General features: G+C 27.3%; 1 protein-coding gene across 1 annotated transcript in view; it reads left to right on the plus strand.

Moving 5' to 3' along the window:
- Nucleotides 1–21453, plus strand: part of Cdep (Chondrocyte-derived ezrin-like domain containing protein) — a 36282-nt gene that overhangs the window by 2128 nt on the left and 12701 nt on the right. Inside the window, exons 2-11 of the mRNA XM_015510739.2 lie at nucleotides 17527–17885; nucleotides 17950–18051; nucleotides 18120–18342; nucleotides 18407–18530; nucleotides 18588–18675; nucleotides 18738–18893; nucleotides 18979–19139; nucleotides 19217–19291; nucleotides 20220–20308; nucleotides 21274–21450. Of these exons, the coding sequence (XP_015366225.1) occupies nucleotides 17691–17885; nucleotides 17950–18051; nucleotides 18120–18342; nucleotides 18407–18530; nucleotides 18588–18675; nucleotides 18738–18893; nucleotides 18979–19139; nucleotides 19217–19291; nucleotides 20220–20308; nucleotides 21274–21450 (1390 nt within the window). The 5' untranslated portion in view covers nucleotides 17527–17690. The remainder of the gene's footprint in view (nucleotides 1–17526; nucleotides 17886–17949; nucleotides 18052–18119; nucleotides 18343–18406; nucleotides 18531–18587; nucleotides 18676–18737; nucleotides 18894–18978; nucleotides 19140–19216; nucleotides 19292–20219; nucleotides 20309–21273; nucleotides 21451–21453) is intronic.

Genomic DNA, 21453 nt, shown 5'->3' on the forward strand with positions numbered 1-21453 from the left:
TTAACACTAAATGCTTAAAGAACGGCCAAAAGGTCATAGTGGGTCATAGTTTATGTTATGATATCAACAAAATGTAATGTAAGTACTTACATATTATAATTATCATCAACAAATGATTGCCGCATCTGGGCAGTAATAGAAAACTAGTTTCTATGGCGTAATTGGTTTAAAACCGAAAAAAATAAATAGTGATATAAGTACCAACCTGCTTAGCTGGAATTAATTTTAAAATGTTTATATTGATTTGTGAAACATAAAATTGATAACAGTCATTTACATTAATAGTCATCATTGTTTCAGTTACATTTATAACGATTCAGTGTCATACTAGGCTTGTAGTAATTTATTTCCAAATCAGATAATTAATTTAGTATTTATGTACCTATGCATAATTTACTGTTGAATCTAATCTGTTAGAATAAAATAAAAATAATAATTACAATTTTAACTTATAAGTCTGTACCTATACCTATTAATTCGATATTGGTTTAATGTCTATTATTACTTTGTAACAAGCTATACAAATTGTCATGTAAACTGTATTCACATAATTCACAATAGGTGCATAGACAAATAGTTATAAAATGTAATAGTTGTTAACTGATTATAACATTGCATAGTATTTATAATATTACCTATATTTATTTATAATTTATAACATTTTTTAATCAATGGTATTGTTGATTAAGTGATTTGATATACACCTATACAAGTACCTAATAAAATTTGTATAATCTGATAGTCTATCTATTCTCCATTAACATTAACCATATGTTCCCTGACTGGCCATCTAATTTCTACTATTCAGAATTAATTGTATATTGTTTGAAAAATATTTACATGTTTACAAATTCAGATAATAAACATTCAGTTTGACATTCAGAAATAAACTTTTCACTAAAAAAACTCTTTATTGTATTTTTATTTCTTTGCTCTTTTTGTTGTTTCCTGTTGGTCAAGTTTTCATACATTTAGATTCATAAGTTTTGACTTCCACTTCAATTGTTAGTGAATGATTATTTCATCTGATGTTTTGCACTTAGATAGTATTTGTGAGTCAAAACTTAATATTTTATTTTAGAGGAAATTGAAATATATTGCCTAATGCCCTAATGTATGTAGGTACTTTACACTTTAACTTGTATTATGTCAGATGATTTAAATTTCTATTTATAAATGTTGAATAACTAATAAAGCATTTGTGATCAAAATTAGGTGGAGTACCTACCTATCAACCTTTATATCCGTTCTATGAGCAAGAGCTTGAGTTATCACTAAAAACGGACCTGCAGTTAAAATTGTTCATTGGTTTATTTATTAGCTTTTTTTTTTTTTGATTTGTGTATTTGAGAGTACACATTTGACATATCAGTTAAGATTTTACTTAGGTATTACTTTATTCACTTTAACCACCTAAACCTTTAATTTTACGTATTCATATCTAAGCAAATGTATAATTTATAAGAGGACATTGCACAGACATTTGATGTCTCCATTTCTCAAGTGCTCACTTTTCGCTTAGCAGTTAGCTGACCACGTTTAGCTCCGTTATCGTTAGTTTAAAAATAGCAGTGAATCGGCCTAATAAAGGCCGGATAATTGTAAGAACACTAGCTGTGTTTGTATGTGTGCTTTTTTACGATAGTTAGGTTTGATACCAAGTTTTGCATGTATAATATATCGTAATAATTCGTAAATTTAAAATGTTCGTAACTCTCTTAAAAACTTAATTATCGTAAAAAAAAACCCGCCAAAAAAACACAGATAATATTCTTACCACCAAGTTTCATGATAAGTCGATTCGCTCCAATTTTTAGACTTACGGAACTAAACTTGATCTGCTTTGCGTAAGTTTGCTATGTTACACACTTGTAAGACAGTGACAGAAAATGTTTGTGTAAAACTGTAATGTGTATTGTCTAGCCTCTAGCGCATTGCTTATAATAATATGATCTCACTGTCCCACGCGGAACATAAACAAAACGCATTCACCTCGGCATTCACGCAAAATCATATAAACTAAAGAATATAATACCTTTGAAGTCATTGTTGATTTGTTTTAATATTGTATCAAAAAATTAAATATCTATTCAAATTAACAACCTTTATTTTTATTTTAAAAGTCAACGAAATAGGTAATAAAATATAAAGTTGATACCTTCTAAAATATTCTGCTCTATAAATTTTGCAATCAGTGATTTTATTGATTGATCCTTCAAATGTCATGAAAAACAATCTAATCATAATGTCTTAATATTATGTTGCACGTGGGATTAAGAGATTCTACAAATATTGCGCTGTCCTATTAAGACATTATGATACTTAAGAGCATTTTGAAATTTAAATATTGAGATAATAATTATATTTTTCAAAAGTAGAATCGAGGTTATTTTACTTTTTTATAATTGTTACATTAATTAGGTATCTAATTTATGCTAATTTGTCAATTTTGTCTGCGTTTGATTTTAAAATTAGTATGTCTCAATACATTTTTTTTTATAATTTATACATAACTATAGTATTCATATATCATTAGAAAAGAACAAAAATGTAGCGATTAATTATTTTCAAAATAACCTATGTTAGCACTAAAGTACAAACGAGTTCACGTGTGACTAATTAATTTATATTCATCCTAATAGATCTTATCATGTGCAATCAGTACTGAGTAGTTCTGAGAAGCTGACTCATCTTTTTATGTATATTGTTGTTTACTGGGTTATTAATGACGATATGTTAAGTGAAAGTAGACATTTTTAATGTTTTTCTCTCAATATTATTCCATCTCTAAATCAAATAAAACCATTGTTAACGACAGAATTTTTCCAAATTTAGTCTCAATCGCTTTTGTAAGAGGGTATTATACAAACGCATGTTCCATAACTTTAGTAACTGATAATAAAACAAGCATCATTCGAATCACAGACACTATATCCCGACCGATTTCGGTGGAAATCTCCCTCCGATACAATTTTTGATTTTTTTTTACTGCTTTTTAATTTTGTCTAAATACAAATAAATTTCCATTTTCATAAATAAATAAATAAATACTTACTTACAAAATGTACATTGTACGTACACTATTGATAATTGTTTACTTGAAACAATAAAAATTGCTATTAAAATAATATAAATAATAATAATTAGGTAGTTAAAAAAATATTATTTAAAATAAATAAAACAGGTAAAATTGTTCAAGATAAGTAAAAAATGTTCCATATTTTTTTTATTCATTTATTCATATTTTAGGGCGTACAGAGTGTACAGTCGTACTTGAAGATATTAATTATAAAAATATATTTTTATTAAACACGAAAATTTATCACCGTCTGAATATTTACTCAATATGAAATGTGCATACAAATTCAATATCCGTAAGCGTATCATTTATTTTATTAATTCTTCACTTTAACCTGAAAATGGTAGGTGCTTTTTAAAATATATACCTAGTGAAAATGTTTATAATAAAGAAATTTTAACCTATAGTTCCAAAGTATTTTTTTAAAACTCGACTTTACTTAAATTTGAATTAGTATAATTATATGGGATGAATTTAATATATTCAATAAATTATATTTCCATAGTTTTTCATAGTTTTTGTAATTTTCTAAACTAGTTTGTTTCATCTCACATTTCATAATTCAATATAACATCTCCGATCTATTATAATTAAACAAATAAATTATCTTATTATCCTAAAAAACGAAATTATCACAGTATAATTGGTGTAACTAAAGGGGGTGCTTTGGGTCTTTTGCACCCCCTATGTGTAAAATGAGCACTTAAATTAAGTTCCATTAAGTCACAAAAAACCAGGATCTTATCTACCACCTTGTTCAAATCTCTATTTGCGCTGATGCATAGTATTTATAACTTACATATATATTTTGATCTACGTGTACATATATATATATATATATATATATATGCATATTTCTGAATTTAAATGTACTTATATAAATGTATTTCTCTAAACACGCAGTGGCGTAGCCAAGAGTTTTCTTTGGAGGTAACTGATCAACTTTTGCACAACGGTGGTTTACCTATGTAGGTTCTTCCATAAGTTTAACATATTGAAAAAAAGATAAAAATAGTAATGATTTTTTTTTTATATCTTAAAAATATCATTTAAGACGATTTTAGCATTTTTCATAGACAACTAAAATAGTTTTTAAATTTTCTTAACATTTTTTTTTTTAAACGCTATACGTATATGTATAATTGACATCATTACTCCCGGAATTTTCAACTATTATTTGAACATTTGGTATTTTTCTAAATAGTTAGGTACTGATGGAAATCGATTTGTCTTTATGATAATATATTTTATAAACCCGTTCTGAATGACCCATTTTTAAACTTTTACCAGAGGGCAGCAGACGGATCGATTTACAACTATCTATGCACATCGAGATGTTCTTAATTCAAGTAGTTTGCATGATTTGTGTTAAAAAAAATTCAACCTAACCTAAGACATTTTTTTTCATCAATTTTAAACAATAGCTCATTGGCCTACATTGCATAAGTGCTTATTAGTTATAATGGCACGTAAAAATTCTCTTAAGATTTAAGTATTAAATTAATTAAATTTTATGGTAAGCAAAAATTAGATACTGCGTAAATCACGAGGTAAATTATAATATTATAAACGTAGATTAGATGTGTGATATGTTGTAATGTTTTTTCAACTTGAAACCCTGTGTTTTTAAGGATTTTCAAAAAGTTAACGTTAATACTTAAATAATACCTGTACAGTTGAACTATCTGTTATTAAACTAATGAGAAAACTGTTTTATTAAGTATATTTCAAATATTAAATTAATTATAACTAGGTATGTCAAACATGTGTCAACTTGTGGAATATTTACGATATATTTTTTTACTATATTAATTTACGACTTATTATTGAATCATTGTAAAATGTTCTTGTTACGAAATTGCTTTGGCAACAAATAATGTTACTTAACACGGTATTAACTATTTTCATAATTAGACACTAATTATTTATATTTAAAGTTTAACAGTTAGAGTAGTTTTTTTTTTTAGATATTGTGTATAGTGTGCAATGTATCTTTTTGATAACAAACATCTGTATCTCTAAATTTGATGATTTATTTTTTCTTGCCTTTAAGTTTTGGTAAAGTGTCAAAATTGTCCAAACGCAAGCAACTTCAAATTTTGCCTCCTAATTAATTTTTATCATGTTATAGCTAATCTATATGCGCTTATGCATAAAAATAAAGTATAATAATTTAGTTAATGTAAATAATAGTAAATAGTTTATTGTACAATTACAAAATCTAATACTTTTTGATTTCTCGAGTTAACTTTTCAACTTAATAAATCAAAATTAACTAAGAAATTTACTTTAAGAGGACGCCACACCCGCATGTGTTGTCTTCGTCGTACAAGTGCGTAGCATAGCAAATTTTAAGCTCAGCAGATCACGTTGATCTCCGTTATTTTAAAATTTAGAGTGAATTGACCTATTATAAAAATTAAAGGCAAGATTATTACCGAGTGCATCTCATAGGCTTTTTATTATATTTTAATTTTAAGCCGAGTTATGAGTATTTTTAGATATAAAAATTATTTACAATTTTAAAATACTCATTACTCGCTTTAAAATTTAAATATAATAAAAAGCCTATGAGATGCACTTGGTAATAATCTTGCCTTTAATTTTCATAATAGGTCAATTCACTCTAAATTTTAAAATAACGGAGATAAACGTGATCTGCTGAGCGTAAAATTTGCTATGCTACGCACTTGTACGACGAAGACAACACATGCGGGTGTGGCGTCCTCTTAATATAGATATTTAAACAGATAATCTAATCATTTGAGTTTAATTAATCAGTACATTTATTTATTGATAATACAAATAGTTTTATTTATTATAAATCAAAATAATATCAATATTGTGTATAAATTATAATTTATAACGCCAGTCCAAAACTCCAAGCATTACAATATTGTTTACGTTTGTATTACGATGTGTTCTATTTTAGAATAATTGTTTAGCAGAAGTAGTTATTATTATCTATTACATTGAATATTACTGTAATGAAATGTTCTTTTAAATATTGAAAGCTCTGTAAATGGAATGATAAATGGTTTAATAATTTAATTTAAATTTTTTTTATTGATCATAAGTCCGACAACTATGTCTATTAGCTGTTTGTTTTGGGTACGATTGGTTTGGAACAACTTTTTAAATTTTTTTCCCTTTTATATACCGGGAACGGGTGGGAACTGTTTAGCACATTACTGCCACCCGAACCGTGGTTTGGAACACTTGTTGTATATTATGTGGCAAGGATTTGTTGCTAAAAACTTAAGTGGTCACCTATCTTGCGGCAGCTAGCAACACCGGCCGGTACGTAGGTAGGTACACTTAGAGCCCTTCTCAGAGCTCTCCGCAGTTTAGTGTACGACCGCACCACGAGCACAAATTTCTCATGATTTTAACAGATAATGCATAAATACCGCCTACATGTCAAGGGGGGGGGGGCGTAAAATGTTATATATTATGTATAGTTTGTCTACTTTATCAATAAAATTATCAACTATAATAAATTAATAACTATTGTGTGGGTATATAATTAATATACGCCATTTTTTACATTGTTTAAAATTTCGTCCATTATTTTATCATATTTTGTACTTTTGTAATGACTTTATACTTCTACTTATAACCTAATCTCGAAGTGATTAAATTAATGTGTATATTATACCTATATTGGCTTTAAAATGATGTATTTTTGTGTGGACATTTTTCGGCCATAATATTTATATTACAAAATTTGTTCATTTCGATGAGATAGTTCTTAGAATTTCTCAAAACAAGGGAAAACCGACAACCGTTTTACGCCAAATTCAAGCGAGCGCATTTGAGTTATTTTATCATTACTTTTGAACTTAATATCACACTTATGACCTGCAAGTTATAAATGTACAAAGGGTATTGTTTTTTTTATATATAAAAAAATGTATATTAGGTATAGTATAAATGTATCATAATATTATAAATGTTTCGATTATTAAATTAACCATTATAATTTTATCAGTATTAAGTATCCTAACATGGAAATTAACACAATTTTTGTTCGTAAATATCAAATGTATATTTAAATTAGATATCTCTGGAATCCACATGTTCTTTTTTAATTTATTCTGCTTTGATGGCGCCTAACCCATAATTGTTTTTATGGTTATTTCACTTATGTATGGGTGGGTGGTCTATATTTACAAAGCTTCAGTGTAGTAGAGAGCTAAGTATAGTTTAAAATATCATAATATAAATATTATTATGAGCATTTCGAATGTTGTATATTATATTATGTTGTATTATTATATTAAGTTATTTTATTTATAATATTCATAGTATGCAACTTATTGTACTTCTTAAGCCTCACACCACTTGTGACGAATGTATTACTAATACAATAAAATTAAGTTTGTTTTAGTATTTTAACACATATTATAAGTATGAAAATACTTTTTATGTTCTATACTTAATGTAGAATTCCGGATTTCTATGTATATTATCTATATATCATTTTTTGGTAAAGATACGAAATATATTTTTTATATTTCGATTAGATGGCACAGTTTTGTAGGTTGTCTATTGTAATCAAAACGTTCTCATATATTATAATAATAGTCTTTCTCATGGCCGTAGCTAAGAATTTTCTTTGGGGAGGGTCCATACCTCTTACATACTGCCTCTTAAAGAAATTTCCTGGTAACCACATACTGCATTCAATGATTAATTTGCCTCTATTTTGTTTTATTATTTAACTCTTATCAATTATCAAATGCATTACAGGCACTATAAATTTAATATAATATTATATCAAGTATTTATTCAGTTATAAAATAAACATTTTAAACTTGAAAATATACTAGACATTTTCTACTTTGTTAAAGGGCGGTTTGAACCCCCTAAACCCTCCTCGTAGCTATGGCCCTGATCTTTCTAGATAATTGATTATGGTTAGCAAACCCAGTACACTAATTACTGCACAAAAAATGTATTATCATTAAATATTATAAAATTATTGTAAACTCTTGCAAATATTACTTATAGTATATACAGGGTGTCCCACAGAGATCTGACATTCTGACAAATGAAATAACTTTTGTTCTAATCAATATTTTTAAAAAATTTCTTTTAAATATAACTCATGGACATTTTTAGAATACATTTTTAATTTTTAATACTGAAAAAAAAACTTAAAAATTGATAAAATTTTTTTTCGAAATATTCAATATAGCCAATTTGTAAATCTGATTTTTAGAAAAAATTATATGGTAAAAACACTTATTTAAGTCAAATGGTTGATTTTTTCCAATTTTTTTAAGTATCAATATTTTCGTTAAGTAAATTACGATCTAGTTTATGTTAGAAACCTTGTAATTTCAAATAATAATTAAGTTTTTTAAAAATATTTTATAAGAACATTTTTAAATAAGCGCATGTTAAAATCTAATTATTTTTTTTTATTGTATTTATTTTAATAATAATATGTGATGTATAAACTATAAATTACTATAATTTACGTAACGAAAATATTGATATTTAAAAAAATTGTAAAAAATCAGCCTTTTTGACTTAAATAAGTGTTTTTACCATATCAATTTTTCTGAAAATCAAATTTACAAATTGGCTATATTGAATATTTCGAAAAAAGATTTATCAATTTTTAAGTTTTTTTCAGTATTAAAAAATAAAAAATGTATTCTAAAAATGTAGCGCAAGTGTCTATGAATTATATTTAAAAGAAATTTTTTTAAAATATTGATTAGAACAAAAGTTATTTCATTTTTCAGAATGTCAGATCTCTGTGGGACACCCTGTATATACCTTTTGTGTTCTTATCATACTTTAAGTATTTTATTTTAATTAATAGTTCAATAGATTTTTACATTTGATGGCTTTAATACATTTTTTTTGAAAATTAAAATGAGTTCCAAATAGTCCATTCATATTAATAACGACAATAATTTTAGGTGTAGCCTAAATTGTGTGAATTTTCGATGTGTGATATTATGTTATATGCGATAGATTAAAAAAATACATAAATACGTGTATTATTTTAAGCTATATCTATAATAAAACGACATCGAGCATGTGTTGAATGTCGTTTTTACATGTCAATAATGAATAATAATATTTAAGTTTGGAATTAGTTAATGAAAGTAGGAACAATTTGATTACTGAAGACTTATAGTTTTTTCGAAATTATGAGCAAATTTCCTCATATAGATAATTAATTCTCTGTCTTGTCCTACTTTCGAATGATCGATATTGAAGTTCGTTCTCGTCGATTTCTATATACATTGCAATATATATATATTTCTTCTATAGTATACTAGTCTAGATTTACCATATTGACTGTTATATAGGATAGATTGATTGAATTAGACCAGTTTAAAATGTAAAATATTAAAACAGATTGGTTAATAAATCTTAATATGAGTTAAACGTTTACTATAGTGTTTTAATTTAAATTATTTAGGCATGTTCAATGGTAGGCATATTATGTATATTAAAAATAAAAACTTTTCCTAAAGAAATAATTGTTTGACTTTGTTGTTTGTCTTTTTCTCAAAGCAGGCGTTTTACTAATTAAGTATTAATTGATTATTTATCTTATTAAAACATGAATAATGAACATCTTTCTAATTACTTAAGATATCAATAAATTTCATAGTGACAATAGATAAGGTTCTAAAATAAGTAAATTTAAATCTCAATGAATTTAATATGTAATTCATTATTGTAGTTTTTGCTTGTGAAAGATAATGAATCAACGGATGAATAAGATATTCAGTGATTTTAGGTTAGAAATGACATTCCTTTGAACGCCTTATAAATACAAAATACGTTTATTCTTCTTTGTAATACTTATATGCAAACAAATTAATTGAATATATATTATTTAATATTGTTCAAGGAGTTTTTGATTGTAAGTAGGTTATATAATATTATACGACAATATATTATAATGTAAGGGTTTACATCTAACCAGAATTTATTAGCACACAAATAAATAATAGATTCTTCTTACTCTATAATATAATAACATTTAAACATTTTTATGATTCAAAAATAATATTTTTCTTATACTCTGTAGTTGCCTTTTCATTACTCAGTTGTCGTTCTAGGTAAATGAAATAATATAATATATTCTATATAATATAAAAACATTTCCTGCAACCGGATGTATGTCGGCCGATCTGTGTGAATGCACACACCGACTGCTATTATTATTATGGCATACAGCCTTACAAACGCCATGTCCTCTCTGTCCAGTAGAATACAGCAGAATCGGTATTTGGAAATATACAGAGTGAATGTCACGTTTACAAACTTCAAAGATAGTTCTGTCATATTTTTCTTAGAATTTTGTGTACTGTGCAGTCTTGCATGGAGTATTGGAGTATCATAAATATTTTAAATCGTGTTGTTATTTATTGTGTCTGTTGATTCGATACATGCCTGTGTAATGATTGCTAGTTTGATTCCCCATTGAGCATCAGGTGGGTCACCTTACACACATTTACACGAAAATCTTAGCATTAATTTTGGACATCTCCGTCTAGTCTATACAGTAAGTAGGTATGTAATGAAATGAAGTGAACAATTCTGCAATGTATTTTTCTAACTTATTTTTTTGTAAACCAATTATTTCGCTCTTATGTTATTGTTTGTGTGTGAATTTTCACAGATACTCATTAGTCGTTACTCACATCATCGCGTCGTCTCGGTCGATGGGTTGAGGAATTGTTTTTGGCCTCAACGGAGTTTTGGTCGCTCTGTATGTGCGGGTGAATAATGGAGTAGGACTATATTACAGTAGAAGGGTAATGGTCATAATATTTTATCCCTCACCACATTCTCCCATTGCGGCGGCGTCGTAGTCTTTGGTGGGGATGTATTAACTGGGCATGTGCGTTGACGTCGTCGTAGTCGTTGTCAACGGTTAGTGGTTACTAAACTTATACTCGGTATCCGACAATAACACGGAGACGAGAACTATAATGTCGTCGTCGTGACCGGACGATGTTTGGATGACTATGTGCGTACACACTAGTACCCATACACACACACATACACACACACACACATATGTACATGGATACATAATCGCACATGTACATTACTACAGCATTACTCTACCGGACGTTTCCTTTTACAGTCAATATTCATTTGTATAATATAGACCCGTGTGGTTTTGTTAAGTGCGTGGTTGTCGCAGTCCGTATAATATATAATATATAAGTACAGTGTATATACGTTATACTAGTACTGGAGGCATCGTGTGACAAATGAGAGAGATCTCGTGAGAGTGAGGAAAAAAGTGATTCGAGAACACACATATTGCAATCGCGGACAACTGGAATTCCACACCCAAATCTGGAATAGACTCGTCTATAGCATCTGTTTTGTATTCATATTAGCGTGCCGGATTTCGTCCTAATAAAGGCTAATAACTAGTTACGGTCATCATAAAAAAAAGTCGTGTATACACAAGTATCAAGTGGTACCGACCCTGTGTTAACGGTGTGGTGCTATTTCATCTCACTTCATATCTATAGTTGGTTATTGTCTTGCGACTGTTTTTTTTCTGATTCTTGAGTTTTTATTTGTACCTAATATTCTGTTGTTCTATATCAATAGTTTTAGTTTTCCTCGTACACAATAGTATATATACCGATATATTAACGTATCAGTGTATCACTCATTTACGAGTGGATAAGTATTAAATTGGTTTTGAAAAGTGTTAGCGCGGTGATCGATACACCAATACACCGAACTGAATAACTGATGCTCTGTAGATATAGTGTTGGTTGGTGGCTATTACACGCTCAATGTATATACGCCGTTGTGACTCGTGGCACGTCCTTAACGATGACGTTAAGTGTTGTGAATTTTTGATATTTTGGAACGAGCATGTTTACCTTCTGCAATATCAGGGGTTAAAGTGGGGGGGGGGGCAGGAGGACTCAGTCCCCTTATCTCAGACGGCGGTTAAAAAGCGTTCCGTTTAACAAATTAGGATTTTATACATTAGACATTATACATAAAATTATATATGGAACGCTTAAAACTATATGGAGAATTAGTCCCCTCTGAAATTTTTTCCCACTTTACCCTCTGAGCAATATGCAAAACATTGATAAGAAGTGTGTGTTTACTTCTACCCTCAAAAGTTCGTTTTTCTATTGTCAAACCATATTATGGATTAACACTTGATAACAACGTTTCAAGTTTTAATTTTTTTTTTTTTTTTTATAATAATCATTGACAGTGTTATTTGTCAGCCACCTTGTGGTTGTGTTTTAACTCGTGCCCATATAGTATTGGTACTATGATGGCTAGCGATCAAATTAGTTTTACTTATCGAAAATCATCTAATCCCCTCTTTAATATTATTCTATGAATCTGTACACCCTCGTGTCCCTGTCCGTTTTTATGGCCTAAATTATTCGATACACGAATAACAGATACCTAGATTTGATAAAAACTTATGTCGTATTATCTTTTGAAAATAATTTACAATGCGTAGAATCAACCCCATAAATACTGGAATTCGGTTGTATTGTTTTTCAGCGCTTACAAGGGTCGTATTATTTTTATTGAAGATATTCTGCGAAATCGATCTTGTAGTTTCTGTGGATACAAAGAGGATATTTAGAAGAAACCCAACTGTGAATATTAGCGTCGAGGACACTAACCTCTGTACCATTTGTTTGAATTCCGTAATTCTTTTTCCACGAATCATTTTTAACGCTATATTTTCAATGTGAAGTATGGTAACGAAATAAACTATTGGCATTAATTAATAACTTACTTGCTCACTTAAAAAAACAAAAATGGTTTTGATGCTAATAATTTTGTATTTAGTATAAATCGGCGCAACCCATTTGTGTTCGAACATCATCAGCACACGAGTTTACTGCTATAGTATATTATATTATAATATTATAGTTAACATATTAATATGTAATAATGGAATTTAATTTAATCATTTCAAGTAAAAAAAAAATATTTATATTATGTTAAAAATATTAATTGTGAATATATATTATATATATTATGTTGATATATACGTGTAGTATTTATAATTTATTTTGATTTTATATAGTAATTGATCCAAATTATCAATGTCAATTTTATAAAATACAATTATAAATCACGTGAAAGATATAGTATGCAGTATTTTTCTTATTTCGGAAATAATTAACTTTTTTCTGCGTTTTTTTTTTTTTTTTAACGACAACTACTGACAAGTTTAGTGCCAACGTTGTATGCCGATAGGCGCATCAAACGAGGGTGTAAAGTTTTCTACTTAGGGCGCAAATATTCATTATGTCCATTGGAAGTTGACAATATTGCGCTTAATAGGATAATTCTAAATATATAATATATATTGAATAATTATCGATTGACGGTGAAGTTAAAATGTGGACACAGTGTCTATCTGGCCGTTGAGGAACTTTGAAGATATGAATGTATTAATGGTAGGAGGGGTTTATGAATTGATTTTACTAGATAAGAGATAATTTAAGAAAATGAGATTTAGATATTTTTTGTAATCGCTAGAATTTACACCGGAAATTACAGAGTTGAAGATCATGTAATTTTAGATTTTGAGTATTGGTTATACAATGATATACGTTTTTTTTTGTGTCTAAAGACACTCAATTAGAAAATTGCTTAAATTATAATGCTAAAATTCATAGTTGGTTTTTGGCAGAAAATTAAATCTAGCTGGATTATAAGGAGTCAAAGTTCCCCGTACTTTAATTTTATACTCTTTTCAAAACTTGAAAATTATTAATTTAAATTATTATGTTAGATTGATAATTAATAGCTACGTACCTATCTATAATGGATCATGTTGAATAATTATAAGATTAGTTCATAGTTCATATTACGTAACTACTATTTCATTCATAATCTTTTACCTTAAGATTGTAATACAATATTATATTTTAAAGCGTAAAAAGTAAAGACTTAAAATATGTATGTATAGTTACGTTAGTTTTTTTTATTCACTTTATCGAAAGTTAGATTAAGGCACCTTCATAATATTATTGATAAAGATATATCTAAAGGTAAACTTCGTTATTTGATTATGAACCTTAATTGACATTTCATTTTGTGTATTTTACGTAATTTTTAACTAATGTTATCATAAGAAGAATGTACACTGACAAGATGGATGATATATGCATACATGAATATTAGATAATTCTTTATGATAGGTACATACTTGATTAGATAACTCTCCAACATCATCCTCTGTAGAAAATATATTTATTTTTTGTAAGACCAACACAAGGTTATTATAATGTATTAGTTTATAATATGAACTTAAAACTTGAATGTACACTCAGTGATGTAGGCATGTAGGTTACATTTTAGATTCTGAGCGGAGCGATGAATGTATTGATTTTACCATGATGTGTGTTTTTTTTTTTTGTGTCTGTCATCACGTTTTGGGGCAGTAAAAATGCTTCGATTTTTGACTTCAGTACCTCGTTTGATCAGAAAGTGAATCTAGTTGGTACTTTGGGGAGACAAAAGTAAAAAATTCTTAATACTTTTCTAAATAATTGAAAAAAACAAACTAAAAATTAAGGGAAAAACGGGAAATTTTACGCACACTCATTTTTCGACAAAATCGATTTTGGTTTTTGATGTAACTTTAAAACAAATGACCATAGATACATGAAATTTTCACCTAATGTTTATATAAGTATATTCTATCCACCATGCAATTTTCAAAAAATTTCGACTTAAATTGAACTATTCATAGGCATTTCAAATTTTCGATCATTATTAGTTTTTTTTTTAAATTAATATCGATAAAAATTTATTTGTTAGGCAGAAAAGCTTGAAAATTTAATACAAGGCTCTTAACATATTGTTACAATAGCAGTTGAAAAATAAAATAAATTCATAGTCACAATTTTTTTTTATAAGCATTCAAAGTTTGAATTTTGACAAAATACGTAAAAATCACGAAAATTCACAAATTATTTTAAGCTAGAAATTCATAAAAAATTTTCTTTTTAAATCTAAGATTTAAAAATTTAATACAAGATTCCTTACAAGTTTTTCAATCTTTATCACAAATAAAAATTCCACCGGAAATTCAAATTAAATTTTTATGAGCATTTGAAATTTAAATTTTTACAACATTGGATTTTCACTTTTAGCGATTTCCTTATTTTGGTGTAACTCTAAAACAAATTACCGCAGATACTTGAAATTTTGACTGAATGTTTATATAGGCGTTTTATATATTTGATAAAATTTTCAAAATATTAAGATTTGTTTTGAGCTGTTTACTGACATTTTAATTTTTCAACTTTTTTAGTTTTTTTTTCTATAAATATCGATAAAAATTTATTTGTTCGGTAGAAAAGCTTGAAAATTTAATATAAGGCTTCTAACACATTGTAACAACAGAAGTTAAAAAATATTAAAAATTCGTAGGCACGATTTTTTTTTATAAGCATTTAAAGTTCAAATTTTGACTAAATACGTAAAAATTACGGCAATGTTCAAATTATCTTAGATAGAAATTCATAAATGTTTTCCTTTTTAATTCTAAGATTTGAAAATTTAATACAAGGCTCATAATATATTTTTACAATAAAAATTGAAAAATAAAAGAAATGCGTAATCACAATTTTTTTTTACAAGCATTCAAAGTTTGAATTTTGACAACATATGTAAAAATCACGAAAATTCGCAAATTATTTCAAACTAGAAATTCATAAAAAAATTTCTTTTTAAATCTAAGATTTGAAAATTTTTAATAATCTATAATATATCCTAGACAGATAAACCGTCTTCGCTCAGAATCGTTTTTTGTGATATAATATCATTGGATTCAAATTTAATTCCATCCATTACAGTAACCCACTTGTAACTTACTGTACAGCAGAGCGACATACACGACTTACCTGCTTTTTTTTTCCTTAAATTTGTCTATAAAAAAGACCTTTAATTTTTTCAGGTAGTGAGTGCCATTGATGAATGGCTTCTCATGACCCGTGAATTCATGTAAATATATGCTTAGGTTAGTATTTTGTATTAATGTTAACTGTATATGTATGTATCCAGTATCTCTCATCTCATGTACTCATTGTGCCTCATAGGTACAGATTGTATATTCTAAATAACAAAAAAAAAAAAAATTTTTAGGAATATAAATAGTTTTACCTTTTTTGATATATAATGCAAGTACTATCAATTTCTTAAGTATTAATCCTAATAATTCAAAATTCCGGAGTTTATTTTTGAGTAAGAATTATTTAGTTATGAAAAAAGTTATAAATGTCATAATATGTTTTTGTGAATATTATATTATATTAACAGTAAAACAACTAAATAGTTGACTAAGCGTATGTTTAATTTTGTCCACCCGTTTCTTCACTAACCTAACCTACATACATAATATGTGATATGTATTATGTGTATTGTTTCATGCGTGCTGTGTACATTTAAATAAATCTAGTTGTTGGATTATTATGAATATAAAATGAAATGCATTATCAGCAGCATTTTAAATTCCGTTGTTGTAAAACAATCAACCATAGATACAATTATTTCTTATGTCTAATGTTATGAAAATTATTTGTCAATTCGTAAAAAAATTCTATTCAAATATTTAGAAGTCAAACCAGTAAAGTGCGATTAGATAAAAACAAAAGTAATGTCTTTGTTTCTTGAGATTTACTTAGATTTGCAGTTGCCTTAAATAACCACTTGCATCAATAAAACGTGGGATTTCCATTAAAAGGCCTTGTAAATTAACTCATATCAGTCGTATCTGTATATTTTTTAGATTTGGTCTTTATGCTTGTAAAAAAACAATGTTAATAATGCTATATATATGTAACAACTTAGTTCAATTAAATATTATATATATATATATATATTATAACGTATTATTATTTATCATATAATAGTATTCTGGTAGTCATTCAATAATTGATGCAAAGCGATTTTTCTTTTATATACATAATATTATAGTATACACATTTATTATTTGTATGTTTATTTATGAAATTAAATTGAAGACACATTAATTTAAACAATTTAGCATTGCTATGCAGTCCATTGAAGGATGAAGTGAATGGCTTTGTATGTAAGAGACCTTTTCTATTTAATACGTTCAACTGAATTAGGTGGCGTCTAATCGTTTAAGGTCACAAACTCACAACACTCGTCGCAATACACTCGTGTATCCGCAGTCGTTTTTATTTGTGCCGGCTAAAATAAATAGAATTACTACAACTTACAAGAGTCATTTGTCAGTACTATCCCCTCGTTTCTTTTAAATCATTAAAAATAGATTCGTAAAAAGTATGATCGCTTCCCTCCTATTCCCCTATAAAGTGTTGGATTTTATATCCGCTTGACATTACTAAAAATACAAAACTTCATTTTATCTTATAATACGAGTTCAGTTCTCACAATAATGTTTTTTATTTCAGATGGAATTTCATTGGTGTTGCCGCGGTAGAACAGATTCTATCAATCACACAGAACCAACCAACGTCGATAGGAAAACATGATTTGAACCACTCTAATGTTTTGTGTTTCATGAATTTTTTCGGTTTTTGTTATTTTTAAATTAGTTTTAAAATAAGTATATATAATGTCTCCTGTGGAAAAAGACCAAACACTCACCCCAAGCTCGCTGGGAAGTTCTCTGAACAAAATACCCCATTCACAGTCCACTCCTGGTGTAGCTGGTTCTAAAACACCACCAACGACGCCCAGAAGGGGAGGGAAAATGCTCAATGTCCGTGTTCAAATGTTGGATGATTCAGTTACACTCTTTCAAGTGCAGGTTTGATATCAAACTTGATTTATTCCCTAAGGACAATGTAATTATTATTTAATATTGTATACAGACAAAAGCTGATGGATCAGTGTTATTTGAACAAGTATGTAAGCAACTAAATTTGTTGGAAGCCGATTATTTTGGACTTGAATATCAAGAAGGTTCTACAAAAGTAAGTTGTACTAAAAATGAATTATTCTCATGGTGAAGTCTGTTTAATATTTTTTCATGTGTTTTTAGCATTGGTTAGACTTAGAAAAACCATTAAACAAACAAATAGGACTGTCACTTGTGGACCCATTAATGAGGTTTTGTGTTAAGTTTTACACACCTGATCCTGCTCAATTGGAAGAGGAATACACCAGGTATCTGTTTTGTTTACAAATTAAACGAGATTTATCACATGGGCACATGCAATGTAATGATAATACTGCTGCTTTAATGGCCTCTTATATTGTACAAGGTAACATTTATATATATATATTATATATTTATGAATTTTACTAATTGTAAATTAAATTTTCTAGCTGAATGTGGGGATTATTCTGCGGATGATTATCCAGATCACACTTATTTATCGTCACATAAATTTGTTCCACACCAAGACAGAGAAATGGAAATAAGAATAATGGAAAGTCATAAAAGACATATGTATGTACTTTTTAACATATTTTTAGATTAAATAATATTGTTAAAATTTTTATTTAGAGGACAATCACCAGCAGAAGCAGATTTAAATTTATTAGAAACTGCACGTCGATGTGAATTATATGGGATCAAAATGCATTCAGCGAAGGTAGGTTATTAATTGTTGGACTTTCGTAAAATATTCTAATGTTAATCAACTTTTTTGTGTAGGATCCTGAAGGTGTTCCTTTAAATCTTTCGGTTGCACATTTGGGTGTTTTGGTTTTTCAAAATTTTACAAAAATCAATACATTTTCTTGGGCCAAGATCAGAAAATTAAGCTTTAAACGCAAAAAATTCCTTATCAAACTACACCCTGAGGGATATGTAAGTTTCAATATTGATACATTATTTATAAATACATAAAATTGTCAGTATTATAGCATATAAATGTCTTCTTTAATAATTACAGGGTTATTTTAAAGATATAGTGGAATTTATATTTGAAACTCGTAACGATTGTAAAAGTTTTTGGAAAAAATGCGTAGAAAATCATGGCTTTTTTAGATGTTTTACTGTAAAACGTTTACCACGTCAACGGACTAAAGTTTTAAGTCGAGGATCATCATTCAGGTAGATGATTTAATAATACATGTATGATAAGTATATATATACGTATTCATATTTAATACATATATTTTTAATTATAGATATAGTGGTAAAACTCAAAAACAAATGGTGGAATTTGTTAGGGAAAACTTTGTTAAACGTCAAACATTCCAAAGGTAAGTCTATGTATAAGTATGTATAACACATAAATGACAATTAATAAAAATCGACTTAAATTAAACTATTCTAATGAACAATAAGTATTAATTAATTTTTATTTTTGGTAGTAATTACACACAACCATAAGAATAGCTTGGTTGTTGTGATTCTTAGCATGCAACAGTTATTGAAGAGAATGAATTTTTATTTATTTTTCTCACATTTTTGTCAATGAAAGTGGCTCCAAATTTAAAACACACCAGAAACTAAAATATCAATTAAAGATATTTTGTAGTTAATAATTGTTATAAAACATTACAGGACTTGATATTTTAATTTGAGCTTGTTGTTAGTTATGATATTTATGTGTATAATATAATTTTTAGTTTATTGAAGTATTCACATTTTTAAATAATTAGATTTTATTCACAGTTTAAATAAAGTTGTCAGTGTCCTCAATAGTATATTATAAGATATAAAATAAAGAAAATATCAAATTTTAGGATTCTTTACTTTAAATTTTCATTTGGTCTAAAATATTGCAGTCTAAACTTTAAAGCATTAACTTTGTATCAATATAATTCTTCGTGGCAACATGTTATTTTAAAATCAATACTTACTCAAGTGATCACAATTTCATAACTATTTAATACTATCTATTTTACAGTAGTATTTTTAATTTTTTTTTACCATGTAAGATCAATAATTTATTTACCTTAAAAAAGCTATGTAACAATAAAATTACTATGCTGCGATTTTGAAATTTTTTCCAAACGCATGTTTTTATTATGGTCTTAAGTTTTCTTTTTGAAAAAAAAAAAAAAAAAATTAAAAACAACATCAAGTAGTAAGTTTCTGATGGTGTGTTAAAATTATCAAATGGGTTACTTTCATTGTAAAAAATAGCGTTTCTCTTTACACCATTTTCCCTGTTTCTGCCAACAGGTCTCAATCATTTCGGCATACCGGATTGTCACATTCTACTATATCCAATGTTGGTTCCAGTTTTTCAGCACATCCTTTATTGCCCCTCGGTATGTTTTTTTGCGATTCAATTTTATTTATAATAATTTTTTTTAACTTAAAAGTTTATAATTTAAGTTTATAATTTCTTATGTTATTGGAGCCACTTCATAATTATATTTTTGTAATTTGTATAACCAATATTAGTGTTTTTATTAAATACCTTAACTATAATACATTAAAGTATAATCTCAAGTATTTTTTTAAAGTTGACAAGTTTTATTCTTTTTATACAGTTAAAAATAAAAATTTTATTTTATTTACATTTTTAAAAGTTTAGAAAATTTTAATATACCTACATATTAAAAATACTAAATGCAAATAGTACATTTCACATTATATATTCTTATATTTATTTGTACTTTCAAGATTACATTTAAAAAACAATTTTATCTAATATGAAGGAGGCTACTAATTGTAGATTTAGTTTTAATAAAAAAAAATATAATTTATATATTACAAAAAGTTTATTGTTAAGTTCATATATTTTGATTTCATCAAATAATCTGTTTTGTTTTTAGTAAAAAATTAAATAATGTTATGTATTATAAAATATTTGGGAAGATATCAACATATAATAACAATTGTATCGTATATTAATTAATTGATAAAATATATTTTTGTAAAACATTTTATACTTTTTATATTCTAAATATAATAATGTTATTTGTACAAATACAATACTTTACATCTATACAATATACAATCTCATGTAAATATGTGTATATATTATTCAAACACTTTTTTCTTGATTAATATTGTCAGCTATATCTAAGCATGATTTCAATAAACTTTGTAGGTATAGCATGCATCTTGATTTTATTTTATTTTGCTAAAGAAATATCTGTAAATTAAAAATATGAATAACAAATATTTAAAATTTTATAGTTTTTTACATACTATTAAAAAATTTAATAACCCACTTTAAATTCTTTCTAAGCTCTTATTAATTCTACATGTAACCTTTTTTTTTTAGCAAATTCGGAAGCCACGAGCCTAGCGGGTTCTCTGAGTCCGAACGCAGTCCATCGCCAGGTGGCGCCTGGAGAGGTGTCGACTGCTCAAGTTGTACATCCGACGACAGTGATGACGACAACTTCGGACATAACTTCCATCACTTCGTCCCAGCACTCGTACAGCGTCAACGATCCAGGTC

The sequence above is a fragment of the Diuraphis noxia genome, unplaced genomic scaffold (assembly GCF_037042655.1).
Source record: "Diuraphis noxia isolate RWA-SAM2 unplaced genomic scaffold, SU_Dnox_SAM2 contig0002, whole genome shotgun sequence".
Classification (NCBI taxonomy): domain Eukaryota; kingdom Metazoa; phylum Arthropoda; class Insecta; order Hemiptera; family Aphididae; genus Diuraphis; species Diuraphis noxia.